Here is a 20,472-nt window from a genome sequence, read left to right as displayed (position 1 = left end):
ATTAAAAGGTAACCTTTAATTCTGGATGGGAAAATGATACCTTAATGACCCTCTTAATCATTCATTAAGAGGCGGCCTCACTTTCCCCAATTTGAACCACAATAATAAAAATAAACGTTACTATAATAACTTGACTTTCAATATTTCAACAACTACTAATAAAATCTAAACACCCCAACGAGCGGGAAAACACATCATTTCAAAATATACACACCATTTGCTGCCATCATCTACAGTCTAGATTCACTCCTGTTTAAGCTTCACTTTCAACATCCTCGTGCGTGGTACGTTTCTTCTACATCTCCAATACCTTCTTCTGCCAATATTTGAAACCCTAACCCTGTATTTGGTGGCTTTCAGTTATTGCTCAGATTCAGATTCAGCATCTACGTGTGTGTTTTCTCGATCTTCAATTGATTTTGTCAAACCCTAACCCTAATTCGTTCACCGGTGTTTTTGTTTGGTTAATTAATGCAGTTTATAGTTGCTGTTGGCCGTAGAATTGAAAGATCTAGCTATGGGAGTTGAAAACTATCATGTTATAGAGCTTGTAGGCGAAGGATCCTTCGGTAAAGTGTACAAAGGAAGAAGGAAGTTCACTGGTCAGGTATACGCACCTTCAGATTAATCTTTCTTTTTATTATTAATCAGGTACTCGTACTAGTTAGTGTTTATTTGATTCTATCTTTGTAATAGACCGTTGCAATGAAGTTTATTATGAAGCATGGTAAAAGTGAAAAGGATATTCAAAATCTCAGACAAGAAATTGAGGTAGTAATGTTACCTTTTAATATATATATATATATATATATATATATGTATGTATTTAGTTTTTTTAATTTATGTATTGAGGTGTAATTCGTTCGACGGCTACTTTTTGCAGATCTTGAGGAAGCTTAAACATGAAAATGTGATTCAGATGTTAGATTCATTTGAGAGTCCGCAGGAGTTCTGTGTTGTTACTGAGTTTGCTCAAGTAACTACCTTTGTCCTTTTTCTCATAACCCTTCTTTGGTTTGTTTGTTATGCAGTGTTGTAAGATTTAACTTTCTATCGATATTGACTGGATGCATTATGATACAGGGTGAATTGTTTGAAATTCTTGAAGATGATAAGTGCCTCCCTGAAGATGAGGTGCAGAAAATTGCAAAGCAGTTGGTACTTTACTAACTTAACTATTATTTTTTCCCTATGTCACTCTCTTTTGACTGTAACTGTACGCTCCCTTCACAGAATGGACTTTTAAGTGTTTGAATTCATTTTTTAGCTACATACATATTATACAGTTCATATGTTGCTATATTTCTTTATAACATTGTATGTTATTAACATCTTTTAACATGTTTATTCTTTCTTAAAATACTCAGGTGAGAGCTTTGCACTACTTGCATTCCAACCGTATAATTCACCGGGACATGAAGCCACAAAACATTTTGATTTGTGCAGGGGGTATTGTTAAGGTTGGTTCTAAACTCAGAAACGACTTTGTTTAACAACACACACTATATGTGTCATTTTAATTAGTTATATATGTACCCAGATGTTTCTGTTTGCTTGTTAGTAGTAGTCACCTTTTTCTCTTATGAAACAGCTATGCGATTTTGGGTTTGCACGAGCTATGTCAAATAATACAGTTGTTCTACGTTCTATAAAAGGTACAATTAGCTTTAATACCATTATTTTATAATCATCTTTAGTTTATTAATTGAACAATTACCCATGCATTCTTTTTCTTTCAGGTACACCATTGTACATGGCTCCAGAACTTGTACGAGAGCAACCATACAACCACACTGTTGATCTGTGGTCCCTTGGTGTGATTCTGTAAGTTAATTTTCTTGAAAACTATGTGAATTTTTTTAAAAAGGAAATCTTAGCTTTATGCTGTTTTTCTTGCATTTCTTTATTTTTCTTTTTGAAAACTATGTTGGGATACACACACATCAAAGCCTTCAATAACAAAATTTGCTTTTTGTTTTTTGTTGGATAAAGCGTCAATGTGCGGTTAATAGACTGAATGTATTGAGTTTTGGTGTGCAAGTTGATCTGGGTTTGATTCATTTGATATATTTTCAGGTATGAATTATTTGTTGGTCAACCTCCTTTTTACACTAATTCGGTATATGCACTTATCCGGCATATCATCAAGGTATAACCCTTTGAACCAAATTTAACTGTAAAGCATAGTTGTATATATGTTATACAAGTCGTTTTTATGCCACTTCTAGGATCCAGTGAAGTACCCAGAAACCATGAGTGCAAACTTTAAAAGCTTTCTCAGGGGGTTGCTTAATAAGGTATAATTATAAAGCTCTGTGGTTACTTGAATTATGTAATTTGTATGCATTTTTGTTTATTTATGATCAACCTGCAATATTTATCATCATGAGAGCAGGATCCTCATAGCAGACTGACATGGCCCAAGCTTCTTCATCATCCATTTGTTGCCAAAAATCTTGAAGATGTTGAGGCTAGGGTACTTAACGACTTATCTTATTTTATTTATTTTTAAGTGTGTTTTTGGGCCTAATCATGTTAAAATGACATTTTGAGTACGTTAATTGATTACAAGGAGCTTCGTGCCAACACTGCTGCTTCTAGAGTAAGCGATGCTTTGAAAGGGGAACAGCATGTACAGGCAACTGGTCTAGTCTCTGCAAGTCCTGAAGGTATACCTTAACTGAAAAAATTATTAAATTACCTAACTGACCATGGATAAGTGTAACTAAGTTAAGAGACATTACTGCAGGTAAAAGCCGACCTCTTACTGCTATGGATGAAAATACAATTGATTTGGGTCGACATGGTCGACATGGTCAACACTCAACTATTGATTGTTCATCACCACAACCAGAGTCTCAAAGGGTAACAGAAAATGACAATGTACAATCAGGTAAACAACTCAACTCTAGATTGTTTTTATGAATTCTAAGTTCAGAACATAAACTTCACTTTTTTCTATATGTTGACTTTATTATATATTCGCCTATTTGGGTTTCACCATGATATGAAGAACAGGGATAGATAGAGAGTAGAGAGAGAAACTAAGAATTCAGTCAACCAATTACTTGTTTACATCTTAGTACAAACAGACCCTCAACTATTGACACATATCACACCACTTGTTGATGATATTTGAATGTTAAGTGAGGTTCATGCTCCAAGATTGCACAATTTCAAATATGTTTTTTTTGCTCACAAATTTTAGTTGTGACTGGTCTTTTTGTTTTAGCAATAAGCACATACTATGTTCTTTTAGAGCACACCTGTATTGTGATGTTTAATATATAATTGGATTAATTTTTAAAACTTGGTTTCAAGGAAACCACCAAGGGACATGACACTGGACACATTTGCATCTTTCATAAGTTATTCTTATCTAAATTGATTTCTAGTAACAAAGAACATAATTAGTTCAAAACTGTTATTGTTGATAGGCTCATATAAATATCGAGGTAAAGATGCATGACTGGTTCTGTTTTTCTTTTATTTTTTAAATCAGGTTGCCAGCTACTGGACAAATTGGAAAATAATTCTCGCAATGCTAAGGGTGCCAAGTTAATTGGCCAAGATAACGAAGCACTGTCAGTTATTTTGTTGCCTCTTAAAAATAGGCAGTGCAGGTAAAAAGAATTTAACATGCCTTGAAGTTTTGGTTTCTTCGCTCTAGTTATCTTACGAGGTTTTATGACCACAATATTGTTCAGGGATCAAGATATTCTTTCTGCAAACCAGTCCTTGAAAATTCTTTTAAACTTAGTTGCTGCTGGTGCCATCAATTCTTCAGGGATTCTTGATGAAATATTTTGGGAACTTATAGGCTTTACTGCTAATATACTTCGTCTAAAAAAGTCAGATTTTAATGACTTACTAGTAAAGGTATGTTTGTTATTTGTTAAGGCTTACAAAATTACCAATTTGATAATAAGCAACTGTTTCATGTCTTCACAAGTTGAATTTTAAAATGTCTTCACTTTGTTATTAACATGTTTGTCATTTACATCTCGTGTGCAGTGTTTCTCAGTTATAAAGAAGTTATTAGATAACTGTGGAGGTGGATTGGGAGATTCATACATCAGGCATTGGGTTGCTATGGTGGAGCATCATAAAGAGGTCATACTCTCAACTGGGGACTGCATATATATTATATGTGTGTGTGTGTGTGCACGTGTGTTTGTTCTTTGTATAACAACTTAGATTTATTTCAATTTCTTGAACTTCTGTATATGTAGGTTTCTAGTTCTACAGAAGATGCATCTGGAAGACTTTTAAGTGAATCCATTGCCTGCATTACTGTTATAGTATCTCGAGCAGCACAAGGTCTGAAAGCATCTTTGGGATCCAACCGTGTTGACATGGCAATCAATGGTCTTAAAGAGATATTAGATCATGCGAAATCATCAGGAGTATCAGACACTTTGCTTTCACACTTGGTGGCTTGTGGCACAAGTCTAATGTCCGGCTCATCAAATTTGTTACGGCTAGCTTGTGAAGCAAGTAGGGCTATTTGGTCATTGATAGATGCATTTGAGATTCTATCTACAAAGGAACATGCACATGTCTTTCCATTAAGCTCAATGTATTCCCCCTCGTTGGATCGGCTTAATATTAACGGAGATGATTCTGAACCATTGATTGGTATAGAATCTGAAAAAATAGTTGACGGGGTTACTCGAGCATTCCTTAGATCCAAAGCTTTACAAGTTGCGCTTTATTATTGTCTTCGCCAACGCTTAGAGGCTGCATGGTCTTCTGCTATTCAGGTGATTACTTTCTTATATTATTGACTCAGTATACACACACAGAGGCCTATAAACAAACCGTACAAACACGAATGGATCTTGCTCGTATTTGATTGTTAAACTTTAACCAAACAAACGGATTGAAAAGAACACTTAAACGAACGGTCATGCTCATTCGTTAAGAAATCAAATGTGTTCGTGTTTGCGTTTGTTTTATGTTTGTTCAATTGTTCATTATATTCTAAATGAATGGTTCACAAACACAAATGATCATATTAAACACAAACAAACATAAATGAACTAACATAAATAAATTACTAAAAGTAAGTAAACTCATTCCCAAAGTAAAGTCTAAAATAGCATGATCATTGATCCAATATTTAAAAATCAAATGAATATATAACAAAGGTGTTATATATGAAAATCAAGTTGATTTTAAGTTAGTAAGAAATAAATTTGAAATGAATAATATATATGAACAGACATAAGTAAACAGATATAAACAAATGTATATTAACACACCTAAACAAATAGACATAAATGGACGTAAATGAGCGGACAGGACATGCGTTCTTGTTTGTCCATTTAATTGAATGAACAAAAAGTTGTGTTCATGTTCATTCGTTAATGAGCGAACATAAACGAACTTCCTGCCAAACGGTTCATGAACCGCTCACTAAACGTTCGGTTCGTTTACAGGCCTACACGCACAGGCGCAAACCCTTTTGACCTGCTAGAGACAAAACTTTACTCAATTTTCCCTTACTTGAAGAGTGATGTAATTTTGTAATTCTTTCTTTTTTCAATTTCAGATCATCTTAAGGTGTTGTCTGCACAACAGCTCAGTTAGTGGTGTATTATGTGGCCTTCCTAGTTCTTTACCTGTTACAACAGTTGTTAGTGGAGGTGGTGATAATACAATCATTTCAGAGATATTTTCAATATTATCTCTTTGTGCTTCCATTGACAGACCTTCACAAACAGGCGAAACAAGCAATCTAAAAACCAAAATATCCAATCCATCTGCTTTAGTTTGCCATTCATGCCTTCTACTTACTGCAGTTGCACAATCTCTAAAGTCAACCGGAAGAAACTCTGCGCTTTTCATGCTGACATCATCAACAAAAAAACAACACTCTCGCCTCTCTGACCTTGCGCATCATTATTCTTTATGTGACAGAATACAAAACTCCTTTCAACCTCATTCAATGTCCTCCATGCTGGCACTGGCTTCTATTTTGTCACTTGAAAGTAACTCTTCTGTTGAAACATCAATATCTGAAATAGCAGTGCCTTTGATTCCACGAAGCGCCACACTTTGTGGTTATTTAAGGGTTTTAACAGATAATAATAATAATGGAAACAAGCTCTCGTATTGGCATGGATTTCGAGACGGTTGTGTTGGTTTGTTGGATTCTAGATTAATGTTTGGCGGGGCTTTAGCAATCCAACAGTTATGTGCTAGTGGTATTCCACAAACTCTTATTGATTTGTTGGGAAACAATCATTCAGATCAAAATCAAATCGGACTCTCGCCTGTTGGGGTCGTATGGACTGTTTCTTCACTTTGCCAGTGTCTGCCAGGCGGCAGTTCTACTTTTCGCCAGGTGCTACTTAAACAGGAGCATGTCAAACTTGTGTCTGATTTGATATCAGATGTGCATCTTAAGCTTATTAGATGTTGGGGTGGACCTGGTGGAGGTAAAAATGGAATTAGAGATACAGTTAATTCTGTTATTAATCTTCTTGCATTTCCGTTTGTGGCGGTTCAAAATGCAACAAATTCTCCATCTGCTGCTCCTGGTATTGCTACTGCTGCTTCGGTTAGCAGTGGTTTTCTGTTAAACATGGGGTCTCCTGGTGCTAAAGCTTGTGCTGATGATAAAGAGTTGGTTAAATCAATAGAAGCAAGCATGAAGAAATATATTCAAGTTCTTTTAGAGGTCAATATTATCTTTAATATTTCTGAAACTTATTTCAATTAAATAGTGGTTTTCAAATTTGAACTAATTTTGCTTTTTGTGTTTTGACTCTGCAGGTAGGGATTCCAGCTCATATAATTCAGTGCTTGAAACATGTGGAGTTAAAGGATACTGCAAGACCTGTTGCATTTGTAGCAAAAATGATGGGTCACGGGCCACTGGTTGTGCAACTTCTTCGCAATGGTCTGTTGAGCCCGAATATGATGAGGCGGTTACTTGATAATTCTTCACCTAGAGAAGTTAAACTGGATGTTTTAATGATAGTTTCGGATGTAGCTCGTATGCACAAGGTTAGAGTTGCTTACTAGTTATGTGAACATTTTTGGTAAATGATTGTTAATAAATTATATAAAATTATTTTTGTGTAGGATTTTTATGAGCACATAAAGGGAGCAGACATCTTAGAACAATTGAAAGGGTTTCTTACTCATGAAGATCCCAATATACGGGCCAAGGCTTGCAATGCCCTAGGAAACATGTGCCGACATAACTCCTACTTTTATGGCTTATTGGTACGTATAAACCACATTTGCTTACATAAATATATCTACAACAATTACATGTGGGCTCTAAAACAAGCCGAGTGGGACCAGGGTGAGTTCGGGCCCGTCTTATATACAAGCCAAGCCAGCTCAGCTCGTTTAATTAAAATCTTGAGCTGGGTTGTTTGTTTTTGAATTTTTTTAAAACTTTTATTTTTTTTATATTTTACACACATATAGGTCTTGCCGGGTACGCATATGTAGATTATGAGTGACAACTGTTCCCTGGATCGTTTTTTCAATTATTAGGATTTGGTTTTTGGATGAACAAGAATATTATTATCATTAATTAGATGAGCATGAGACAGAGACAAAGGCACAAAACACACTTTGTTATATTTCACACATTTAAATGTCGGCGTGTAGGTGGGTATTTATACCCTTACAAGCTACAATATAATGGCTAAATAACTGTTTTAACTATCCTAAGTCCCTAACCGACATGCGCTTTCATCTAAAGTCTACACGGTGGCATCTTAAACAAATCTTTTTTTTCCTTTCACATTATGATTTGACTTTTATATTAAACCTAATTGACTCCAATTTATTTCAAATTTCTTGATTAAATTATTCCAACAAATGTGACACATGTATATCGCTAACTACATTTAGTTTTTTTTGTTTTTTTGGTTTGTAAGTGGTTATCTCCTACTTTTTAATATAAACTAGAAATAATATTTGTAACATACACTGATAAACATAGTGCAGATTTATAAACTTCATATTTCATAATTTATATATATTAAAAATTGGGACTTTTAAACGAGCCAGATGAAACTTTTCAATATTAATTAGAGTTTTCAATATATTTTATGTTTTCATTAAATTTGTCATATGTCTGTGTACATATGTGTGTGTGTGTGCGTGAGTGTGAATTAATTTGGACTTTATTTTAAACGGGCCAACTACGAAGCGAGCCACGAGCCAAGCTAACACAGGCTCGGGCTCTTCTTTTATAGAATTAGTGACCATAACCATAACTTTTCTTCCTCTTCTTTTATAGGCAAAGCATAATATTGTCAGTCTGTTGGTTGATCGTTGCTCTGATGGGGACAAGCGCACCCGTAAATTTGCTTGTTTTGCTGTAAGACACATTTTTATCTTTTTAACTACAATATGTATGTATTGCTGAATCATTGCCTGCCTGACTTCTGTTCATTAAACAGATCGGTAACGCAGCATATCACAACGATTTCTTTTATGAAGAGCTGAGAAGATGCATCCCTCAACTAGCAAACTTGCTGCTTTCAGAAGAAGAAGACAAAACAAAAGCAAATGCATCGGGCGCTCTTAGCAATCTTGTTAGAAACTCCAACAAACTTTGTCAAGATATGGTTTCTAAAGGGGCAATGCAGGTAGTTACACTTTTGTCCTTCAAAAGTCAAAACTTCAATATAAGCATCACAAACTTACAATATGGTTATTGGCTATTTACATGGGTTTTGCAGGCTTTGTTGAAGTTAGTGGAAGATTGTTCTGCTGTTATCCCCAACCCAAGCCGGAAAGATGCCATAACCGAGTCACCTTTAAAAATAGCTCTATTTGCATTGTATAAGATGTGCACACACTCACCTTGTAGACAGTTTCTGCTCTCATCTGATCGGTACCCGGTGCTTGGAAAGCTTCGGGAGTCGGGAGACGAAACGATTGCTGAATATGCTTCTGCCATTCTCAAAAAAACCGCTCAGCCGTGATGGTATATTTGTTTGTTTTTTCACATCTTTGGTTTGTTTTTTCAAAGCTTTTGTTGATTAACCTTTGCCTGGCACAGGGAGCATGATATACTCAATTGAACCACTCAGCGTGTGTTAAATGTTACTTTCATGTAAGATCTAGCCCTAGTTTTTTGAATTATATTTCAACATTGTTGAATGGGATCAAGAATTTGTAGATTAAGGAGGGAGGGTGTTTGGATGTAAATAAGCATTTTTGTACTACAATATGCATACAATGTATCATTGTGTATTTTCTTGGTTGAAATGTATTGGTTAAAAACATCGTGGCTGTTTCTATGATTTAAAAAGCACGCCCTCGTGCATCTGGGCGGTCAAGTTATTTCGTTTGCAGCAACTGGGGTGAAGGGTGTACACAAGGTGCGTACATTTGAATATCTGATAAGATTAATAACATGTTTCTAAGTTAGTGTAATGGACTTTTAAAAGATTAAGATTTACAACAGTTGACTAAAGAGTTTGATAAAACATGATTTACCGAATGTTTTGATATATGAGACTTTAAAAACGTTTTTGAAAAGTACTTGAGAAAATGAACCAACTAATCAAGCTATGATTTGGATACGTCACACAAATGAGTTGAGTTGTGTAATCAACTTATCAAACATGCTTGTATTAGTGTTTTACTAAGTGACATGAATAGAAAAATGTGCTGTGTTTAAGTTGAGTAAAATCCTCTTAATTATCATGAGCACATTTAACAACATACATCATGTATTGTTGGTTAAATGCATATATTTCAAAACTTTAGAGGGCTTATGGCTGGATCTAAAGTATTAAAACTAAGAATGTCAATTCGAATACTGATAATGAGATATTATTATTGGTGAACTCAAGTGTAACCTAAGAAATGAATGCTGGGTTTACAATTATTAAGTTAGATTGTTAAATGTGATTTCGGCTTAAGTTAGATTGGTCGGATACCTTGCCAAGATTGAGTGGACATGCCGAGTGGTGGATTTTTGAAAGAAAAAAGGTAAGGTAATTGATGATCCAAGAATTAAACTTGAAGAGATGAGGCATTGCTTGGAATCAAAGACCCAGGATGATGAACATATTAAGATTAACTAGTATTTTGAACCCGTACGTTGTGATGGACCGTTAAACTAAACTAAAAATATATATGTAAAAACATTAAATCACACATTTGTGTTGTTACATGTTAAAACTCATGAAATTTAGATCGAGACGTAAAACATTATTGTAATCGTATCCATAATTTAGGTAAGCCACATGCCGAAGAGAATTTGTTAACCCATTTTTTGTTCTTTATTAATATATAAATATTTACATTTGACTAAAAATCTTAAAAGAAAATGAAAGTACTAATATGCCCCTTTAACTATTTTACGATTTCTTCACCCTATTAAAAAAAATAACAAAACCATCCTCCCCTTTGCATAGTAAAATAACCCCATGCATTTAGTACTTGTACTACGTGCATAAAAGTACCAATATAATGGAACAGTGTTTTATACTCATAAAAGATAAGTTGCTATTTAATACATACATATATGTATGATGTAATCTAAATGTTTACATGCGAAACGGTTAATTACGGGTGAAACAAGAAGTCAAGGGGTGAAATGGGCCACATGAGAAAGTTGGTGTCCATATAAAAACCAAAAGAAAAAAAAATGTTTATTATTTGTTTTCTCATTAGTAACATAATTAGCTTAGAGAACAAGAACAAATTATTGCTTTAGTATAAATGGAGGGTTAAGATGTTTTTATTATGTGTGGTATCTGGTATCTGTTCAAAATAATAACTGAAATTGCATGTGTTAATTAAGTTTACTTGATCTAATATTTCTAACTGTGTTTCACATTTTAAAACTTTATATAATAATATTAATAAACCCATAAACTCTTTACCCAAATGAACGAACCCATTTGGATCGACTAAATGCTTAATTCCGAGTACCAAGTATTTAATTTATTGAAACAGAAAAAAAGAAAAAAAAAAAATTATCTATCAAATATGAAAATGAGTGGTTACTTGAAGACTAGCATGGATTCTCAGTAGGCCCCACCCACCATGTAACCTTCCTTACCAACTCAGAAACCCAAAATCAGAGCCTTTGTTTCAAACACAATTTCATCACCACATACATATGTATGTTATTGAAAGTAGCAACTCCAAGTGGCCGGTGATGAATTTGTTGAACCCACATTGTAATTAATAAAGCAATGTTTTTGGAAGAATGGCCATCACAAATTTCTCATCATCAACAACAACTTACAGAAACCCATTTGTTTGCAGTCTAAATCCTACTTCACCAAGATCTTCTGTTTTTCTTCCTCACACCACAGGGCCAGGGCCTTCTTATAATCCTCTTGTCTATCAGGTCAGCTATTATTCGTATATTGTCACATGATTTTAGATTAGACTATCATTTAAAACCTCAAAACTTGTATGATTGTTTATTGGATTAAGATGAATAATGTGGTAAATTGGTTGCCAGTTTTCTGTTGGCTCAATATTTTTTTTTTCCATCTCAAGAGTTAGGGCTTGTTAATTATAGTTTCTTAATGAATAAGGGCATGTTTGGAGTTGAGTTTGAAAAATGTTTACCGGCTTCTTCAAAAAGTCATTTTGAAAAGCCAGGATTTGGGGTTTTTGGAAAAATGTTTTTCAACCTTTTGAAAAATCTAAAATAAGAAAGGTTTTTGTAATTGCCTAACACATTTTAATTTTTTTAGCCTTTTTGAAAGTACCAATAAGCCAATAAGCATTTTTCAAACTCGATCCCCAACATGCTCTAAGTTAGTGTTATTAGGATTTAGCAAGAGAAACACCACATATGTGTAATCAAGGTTTTTGAGTAATATTACTTGATAATTAGAGAGGTGCTCGGGCAATGCACACAATCACGGATAATCATGTACAATGTTTTTTTTTTTTTTTGGAATTCTAAAGTAATACCATACTCAAATTTTAGAGAACAAAATGCTCGTTTATATAGTGTAATTTTTTTTAATAAATATTAACGTATAAAAAAGTTAAGAAAATTTAAAAAATCACGAGGTAAGTTGGTTTAAGAATGCATTTATAAAAATATGTGGTTAAAGTTAAGAAGGTTAAAGTATAAGTATTTTTTAAATAACCAAAAGTTAGGAAAAGATAAAGGGCTAAAATTGTAAGCATGTGCATAAAAGACTATTTTTTAATTTTGCTCCTTTAAACTATTAACCACATGATTAACTATTGTACATAAAACATTAAAAAAACATGTAACTTTTAAGTATTAAGATGCCCATGAATTCCGCATTATAAAATAATGTAAACATATTGGGAGTTGTCCAATTTTCGGGTTGTGTGTGTGTTTATCATATCAATTGGTTGTTGAATTTAGAGCTAACTTTGGTGCAATGAGTAGGCTGTAAAGCTTCTAGGGCCTCCTGCAACATTTGATGCATCAAAACTTGAAGTAATATTTAAAGGAGATGAAAAGGATCAGTACACAAGAATTGTTCCAAGGACTTACAATCTATCTCATTGTGACTTCACTGCTAACCTCACATTAACCATCTCAAATCTTATTCATCATGACCAGGTGACTATTGCTTACACACACACACACACACACAAGAATACACTTACTGAACAATTATACATTTGTGGTTTGATTGAAAAGCTGAAAGGGTGGTATAATAAGGATGATGTAGTAGCTCAATGGGCTGAAGTGAAGGGCCACATGTGTCTTGATGTTCATTGTTATGTTAGTGGACCAAATTCATTGCTAGATATTACTGCAGAGTTCAGATACTACATCTTCTCAAAGGAGTTACCATTGGTAAATTAACTTATTTCAATGATTATTCATACATTAGTATGTTAAGTTATTGAATAAAAGCAATAAAATTTTGGCAAACAACGTTGTAGGTGCTTGAAGCCGTCCTGTATGCAGATCGAATTCTGTTTAGTGAACGCAAAGAGTTGATGGATGCGTTTGTTCGGGTGTTTTTCCACTCTACTTCAAGGAAGTATAACCGCGTAGAGTGTTGGGGCCCGCTTAAAGATGCTGCTAAGGTATGATACACATTACACAATCTTGAACTTATGTATGAAAACAATTTCCTTTGAAATACTAAACATGCCAACAAACATACCTAGTAAAATCTCACTCATAGAAGAGCTATTTATTATTTATAACAGACTGTTTCTTTTGTATGCAATTTGAAGTTGAAATGCAAGCAAATGGTTTTAATATTTGTGAAATGAAATGTTTAGGGAAGGTTCGGTGATCAGATACAGGGTTTATTGGCTGAAAATAGGGAACGGCCTGCGCCTCCAAAGAGCTGGGGAATACCGAAATCTGTATTTCAAGTTCTTTGTACATTCCTTCTGTAATTAACCACACAAAGGTCCAGGGGCAATGATATAGTAAAGTCAACCTGTGGGAGTGTTGAAAGTCAACCGTTGACTTGCTGTGCTCGTAGAGGTTATGATTGAATTCGTTTTGCTGTCTCATTGATTCTTTTTTGTACCATGTACTGCAACTCATGAATCAGAAACCATGAGATCAAAATTCTTGATAATTGATAAAGATTTGCCTTTTTTTAATAAAATTTTCATTTCAAAAACTAAGAATGAACTCGGTTTTTGTGAAAATTTGCTATAAGGTACATTTTGTCAAATGAAGCTTGTTTTATATTTAATGAAGCATGCTTAAAGTTTAATAAAGATAAAACAGAGAAGATCAACTATGCAAAAGCACTACCTTTGTACAATGTACTTCCCCAAACAATGAATAACACATATTGCAATTGGTAGTAATACAATGGTTGCGAGTAATAAGGTTGGGCCTCACCTAATAGTCTAATACCATACTCGTACGGTACCAGCGAAATATATACATGTTTAATCAAATTCATACCGGGTCTCATACCCAAATACCCATCTTGGATGTTTCCCATCGGGTTTGGGTGATTAAGAGGCTTTGTCTTTGCCACCGGGCCACCATCCCCATGACTGCTAACAACTGTTTTGCGGAATATATGCGTTAACAAAAGTAAATACCATATATGAATTTACGCATTAAAAAATTATATTTTGATTAGAAAATAAATGTTTACAAACAAACTAATCTTATTGTGACATGCCCATGGGGTAACAAAAGTATTCTCAATAGGTAAAATAAGAATAAATCAAATATTCCAAATTAGAAACACTACTACGAATGATCAAAAGCCATAACTTCCTCTTAGTTCAACTCACTCACATGGGCATGTTTCATACTTTTGATATATAAATTATGAACAGAAGTACACTGACATATTATATCAATAACCTGGTTGCTATGCATTTATTTGTCATATAGAATGAATCCTCACATTAACTACAAGAGATACTTATCAACCTATAGTTACATAATAACTCAGGTTCTATCATCAATCAAAACCAAATTTATCACCTATTATGTATGAACTTCTAAATTGAAGATTATACACTAACACTAACAATGCATGTATATTAAACATGATGCGTTCAATAATGTTTGTTTAATAATGAAAAATCTCATTTCAAAATAAAATATCATAAGGTCAACAGCTCGACAGCTGTTTTAAGAAAACAAAATTATCTCTTTTGTAAATAGTCATGCTTATGATTCAATAAATTTTATGACTTTTATCTTTAATAATCGATGAGGAATGGGCCTGGATCACCCATAATAAATCTGAACCGATGAAAGAAATAATTTGAATTAATAAATATGGTCACACGAGTGGACGTGATCCCCAAAGAGAAAAATAAAATAAAATTTATCACTATTAGCCGATAAAAGGAGAGATGTCACACCCCAACTGATGGCGGAATACGTCGAGGCAAGACGGTGATTGTTCATAGTACATGATACTAAATGCTACAATAGTTGTTTAATTCAATTCAATACAAGCAATACAGAGATATAATAAAAAAAAAATTGTTTTATAGTAATCTAGGTCCAATCATGCAATCCTATATCTTGTATCAAATAATCTTCAACAAACAAATTTCCAATACCTGAAAAACATATGAGAGTGTCAACTAAAAATAGTTGGTGAGTATTAAAGAAAAAAAATAAATTCAAATATTATGAATTATTCTTTCCTTCCTTCAAATCATCACAATTATTACAGTCATTGATTGCCCGTGATTGCATATCTCATTCAATAGTAATTTGTAACTGCATATTGTCTTTCCTTGATTTTGGTTTTCTTCTTGTATTTATATGTAAACTTATTCAATGAGAAAAATGCAATTGACCACAATATCAATTACTTAATATGGTATCAGAGCTTGTTAGTTCTTATTCTACCTTTTTATTTTTTGGTGAAAACTTCTCATCATTTGCAATCACGTCTAACCCTCCATCCATTTCTTGCATTTCTACTCACCATTACCATCCTTCTATCATCACTATTTAGCCCACCTTTCTCATCAAAATTTATGGGAATGTCGACCGATTCTTCCACAAATTGGTTATTTGATAGTGGAGCATCACATCATGTGACAAATGATTTAACCGCAGTGTCCCATCATGCACCATATGATGGTACTGAAGAACTCATTATTGGTGACGGTTCGTCACTCACAATCACTCATATTGGCTCGCTCATAATTCATACTAAAACCACCCCACTTATACTAAAACATGTTCTTTGTGTCCCTTCTATCTCTTGAAGTATTATCTCAATTTCTTGTTTATGTAGCGACAACAACTTTGTAATCAAGTTTTTTGACTCGGTTTTTGTCATAAAAGATCGGACTTCCAAACTCCCGCTACTTAAACTAATGACAACCAACGGAATGTATGAACTTTGCTCCTCCGTTCGTCCGGTGGTGTTCACTCTACAAACATCCAAGTATTGGCACCACATCTTGGGTTATCCAAATAATAAAACTTTAGAGCTTTTATCCTCTTTTAATTCTAGTATTTCTATTTCAAAGAATACTTGCAACTCTTATCACATTAACAAGAGTCATAAACTTCCCTATTACCAATCCACTTTATCTTCTAATGCACCTCTAGAATTAATTTTCTCTAATGTTTGGTCCTCACCTCTTGCTTCTTTTGATGGATACAAATATAATATTATATTTGTAGATCATTTCACCAAATACACATGGTTTTATCCCCTAAAAAGTAAATCTGATTCTCTCTCAACTTTCATACGTATATAAAACTTTCTTCTCACCTTCAATCTCGTGGTATATCACACCTTACTTCTCCCCCTCACACACCCGAACACAATGGATATGCCGAGCGTAGACACCGACATATTGTCGAAACCGGCTTATATCTTCTTTCACATGCTAAACTCCCCCTTCATTATTGGCCTTTTGCCTTCACTACCGCTGTCTATCTTATAAACCGTCTCCCCACACCAACCCTTAAAAATACTTCACCATATCACCGACTTTTTAATACACACCCAAACTATGAAAAACTAAGAAGTTTTGGTTTCCTATGCTACCCATGGCTCCGTCCCTATTCTCCACACAAACTACATCCAAAATCTAAACCTTGTATTTTTGTTGGTTACTCTTCTTCTCAAAGCGCATATTATGCACTTGATCCACTCACAAACAAAACTTACATCTCTAGGCATGTGAAGTTTATTGAAAATGAATTCCCTTATGAGACTATCACCAAAAACAAATTCTTACCTACTGATCCAACAACTTGGTTACCCATTAGCTTACTTATTTTATCCACCACAAATCCTAATCCCACCACAAATAATTCAGCCGGCATCCACCACCTCACCTCCATCACAAACTCCACCTAATAACACCTCACCCAACCATGATATACATATATCCGAGATAACAGAACCCATCTTACAAAATGATTCCACAACTACTCCTCACCAAAATCAAAGTCAACATTCAAACTCCTCCACAAAATTCCCCGCATCAAATACGATTTCCTCCCCCACATCAGATTCCATTCCCACCGCCACAAACTCACCACCATCCGCAACTCACCAAAATTCCCAAACTACCCCTGCCCCTCCGTCAATTCCCATAGCAGATTCCATTCCCACTGCCACAAACTCACCACCATCCGCAACTCACCAAAATTCCCAAACTACCCCCGCTCCTCCGTCAATCCCTGCTGCTTGTATTCATAAACCAAATCCGTGTTATCACAATCCGAACTTCCAATTGTATTGTGCCACAAATGGTCCAATAACAAAGCCATCTACCATAACTCAAGCGCTCAAACACCCATTATGGCGCAATGCTATGACGGAAGAACATCAAGCTTTATTAAAGAATCAAACATGGATCCTTGTACCCCCCACAACCGCCTCCAACCTTGTTGGGAGCAAATGGGTTTTCCAAACAAAATATAAACCCGATGGCTCTGTAGACCGACTAAAAGCGCGTCTAGTCGCGAAAGGTTTTCATCAACGACCTGGAATCGATTATGCCGAAACTTTTAGCCCTGTCGTCAAAACGGCTACCCTTCGCCTCATCCTCTCTCTAGCCGTGTCATGTCGGTGGAAACTTCGCCAACTCGATGTTAATAATGCATTCCTTCAAGGTACCTTGACCGAAGATGTATACATGGCCCAACCTCCTGGGTTTATTGATCCATCGTTCATGTCTCACGTTTGCAAATTAAACAAAGCCATCTATGGGCTTCGCCAAGCATCCCGAGCATGGTACGAAGAACTCAAAACATATCTTCACTTTAAAATTTTCAAACCCACCATCTCCGAACCCTCGTTATTCATTCACAACTCCGGTTCTTCTCCAATTTTCATTCTTGTATATGTTGATGATATCATCATCACAGGACCATCTCCTCAAAACATCGATAATTTCATAAAAAATCTAGCCACTAAATTCTCTCTCAAGGACCTTGGGGACCTAACCTACTTTCTAGGAGTCGAGGTTCTTCCACATCCTCACGGTCTTCTTCTATCCCAAACTAAATATATCAATAATATATTACAACGTGCCAAAATGAGTGATTGTAAACCCGCAACCACGCCAATAAATTGCTCTGAACCCATCACCTTGCATGGTGTTGGGACCGGGATCTTTGATCCTCGAAATTCAAGTATCGTTGGCAACTGTTAGCAGGACTAAGGATCCTCAGTGGTTCAAGGATCCTCAACAGTCAATTTCAGTTATATTCTAATCTATTTTTTGCAGATAAAACACGTGCTTAATGGAAATTCCTATTCTTGCGAACGAAGTATTTTACCTGGTCTTCCCCTCTCGTCCAAGCTCTTGAACGGTCAAGTTGAAGAAGTAAACGAACGTGGCCGAAATTGTAGCATAAGTAGTTACTAGCCGTTATACTTACTTGTATATATACATTAAGTGATAGCTGATTAACTCACATCACTTTTAGCGCTGAGAGTTCATAGCAAACACTTGTATTCACGATCAGCTATCATTCCACCATTTGTAACCTTTTCAAGTTCAATATACTTGGTAGTGATGGTTTTCACTACCAGAGGTTTTTATGCCGGCGAGATACTAGTTACCAAGGGCTTTTCCTCGTATAAATCTCATTTTCCAACCTTTACAATTACTACTTTGATTATTTTGTTCATACAAGCACCAATCCTTATATACGAATTTGGTTACGTGATCCTTAGACTGATTTTGACCAAAACAGTTTGGCGCCCACCGTGGGGCATTTGGTGCTTTAATCACAAAAAACCCTTACCATTGTTCCATCCTAACTATTACTCACTCAATGGCCTCTCAAGGAAAAGCTATTCCCACAACCGCTGCTTCAAGTATCCCGGCTCAAGTGACTTTGCCACCGCTACCTGGCTCTACAAAGCCACAAAAGCCTACAACTATTGCTTAGAAGAAAGAGACTGCTGTTTTCTCCAGACCAAAATCCACTACTGTCTCTCCAACGGTAACTGCTAACAATGATGTTTCTGTTTTGTGTTCACAGATGAAGAGCTATATGGAGCAGCAGAACAAGACCAACCAGAGGATCCTCCATGAGATCGAGGAAATTAGGAGAACTAAGAAGACTGCTGAAGACGCAAGCCCCATAATGCCAAAAACGCTTGACTTTGGCACTCCGGATTTCCCGGGCCAGAGGTATCCAGCATCCTCTCACCCTCAACAAGGATCCTCGAACCTTTTCCAGAAGAAATACCCTGACCAATACTTACAAGGATCATCTATCCTTCAGCAAGGATCATTAGGTCAACCCCTGAGATCCTCCAGTCACCAGTTGCAAGGATCCTCGGCCTTCCAATCCGGTCCCTCAGGATTTTACCAAGGATTCTCCACCCACCAACTTCAAGGATCCCCGACCTTTCAACCAGGATCCATGGGCTTCCAAACATAATCCATCATTCATCAGCATCCAGAGTCCTACTATCCTTATTGAAAGGAACCTCTAAAGGAACCCCGATCCAGGCTAACGGAGATCCATGAAGGCGACTTCATACCCATGCAAACTACTGCTCCTACCAGACCAACTGTTGATGCTAAAACAGCGTACCTCGAGCACAGCTATTGAGCGAGATCTTTTGATCGCACAAGAGGTAACATTTATGATAATCTATCTCTTGGCACTAACCATGGTGGTATGCAGGATACCGAGATCAACCAAACCGTATCCCGTGAGCTACAAAAGTTCAAGGATATGATTTCGAGCGTACCTGGAGTCATCAAACCTATTCCCGAATTACCAGCAGGAAGCCACAACATATCCAGGTTTGCTCCACCGATTTGTGATGATGAGATACCAAAGCGCTTTACTGCCCCTAGTATGAAACTATATGATGGATCCACGGATCCTGAGGAACACGTGGCCTTATATCGAGAAAGGATGGAAATTAATCCAATCCCATATAGATTGAAAGAGGCTTTCTTGTGTAAAGGCTTTGGCTCAACCCTCACTGGATCCGCCTTTAAATGGCTGCTAAGTCTTCCTCCTTACTCTATTACTTCCTTTTCTCATTTAATCAATCTATTTAACAGTTAATTTTCATGCAGTAGATCTTTCGAAAAATTAACTAGTGATTTGTATAAAGTTGTCCAACCTCGTGGGGAACCTCTTAGGCAGTTCCTTACTAGGTTTGGAAGGGAGGTTTTGGAAATTCCAAACTTAGATGTCCCGACAGCTGTTGAGGCATTTAAGATGGGGTTACAAAAAGACTCCCCGTTTTATCAAGATCTTGTGATGACACCCTGCAGGAATTTAGATGAAGTCCGAAACAAAGCCATAAGATTTATCAGATTGGAAGAGGATCAAAGAATGCAAGATCAACTGAGCACTCCGGTAAAAAACGAGTCTCAAGACAAGAAGCAAGGATCCTACTTCAGGAACAACAACTCTAAGCCATACAACAAAGCAAATGGCCAGAAGATCAATGCTGTAGAAGAGGAGGTGGACGATGAAGATTGTCCAAGAATATCTGATTATTTCTTCTCCGTAGATATGGGAGGAGTGATGCTTGCTGTTAGGAACTTAGGCGACAAAGCAAGATGACC

General features: G+C 35.7%; 2 protein-coding genes across 2 annotated transcripts; both read left to right on the top strand.

Annotated features, from left to right (window-relative positions):
* Positions 1-476: 476 nt before the first annotated feature.
* Positions 477-9,325, top strand: LOC143624342 (serine/threonine-protein kinase TIO-like). Its single transcript, XM_077095036.1, has 23 exons — positions 477-607; positions 697-771; positions 884-976; positions 1,084-1,158; positions 1,368-1,460; positions 1,592-1,655; positions 1,740-1,824; positions 2,077-2,149; positions 2,229-2,297; positions 2,396-2,476; positions 2,573-2,669; positions 2,750-2,893; positions 3,503-3,623; positions 3,708-3,879; positions 4,015-4,113; positions 4,233-4,763; positions 5,555-6,685; positions 6,781-7,014; positions 7,093-7,236; positions 8,270-8,350; positions 8,433-8,621; positions 8,715-9,069; positions 9,171-9,325. The coding sequence occupies exons 1-22, from the start codon at positions 518-520 to the stop codon at positions 8,958-8,960; spliced, it is 3,987 nt and encodes a 1,328-aa protein (XP_076951151.1). The 5' UTR covers positions 477-517; the 3' UTR covers positions 8,961-9,069; positions 9,171-9,325.
* Positions 9,326-11,203: 1,878 nt separating this feature from the next.
* LOC143624329 (magnesium dechelatase SGRL, chloroplastic-like) lies at positions 11,204-13,571 on the top strand. Its single transcript, XM_077095023.1, has 5 exons — positions 11,204-11,347; positions 12,380-12,556; positions 12,638-12,796; positions 12,886-13,032; positions 13,234-13,571. The coding sequence occupies exons 1-5, from the start codon at positions 11,204-11,206 to the stop codon at positions 13,351-13,353; spliced, it is 747 nt and encodes a 248-aa protein (XP_076951138.1). The 3' UTR covers positions 13,354-13,571.
* Positions 13,572-20,472: the final 6,901 nt, after the last annotated feature.

Source organism: Bidens hawaiensis, unplaced genomic scaffold, assembly GCF_021521415.1.
Source record: "Bidens hawaiensis isolate Kalapana, Puna unplaced genomic scaffold, B.hawaiensis_p1.1 tig00003760_1, whole genome shotgun sequence".
In the NCBI taxonomy this organism is placed as follows: Eukaryota; Viridiplantae; Streptophyta; class Magnoliopsida; order Asterales; family Asteraceae; genus Bidens; species Bidens hawaiensis.
The sequence above is the reverse complement of the archived record's forward strand: the minus strand, read 5'-3'. Positions and strand labels throughout refer to the sequence as shown.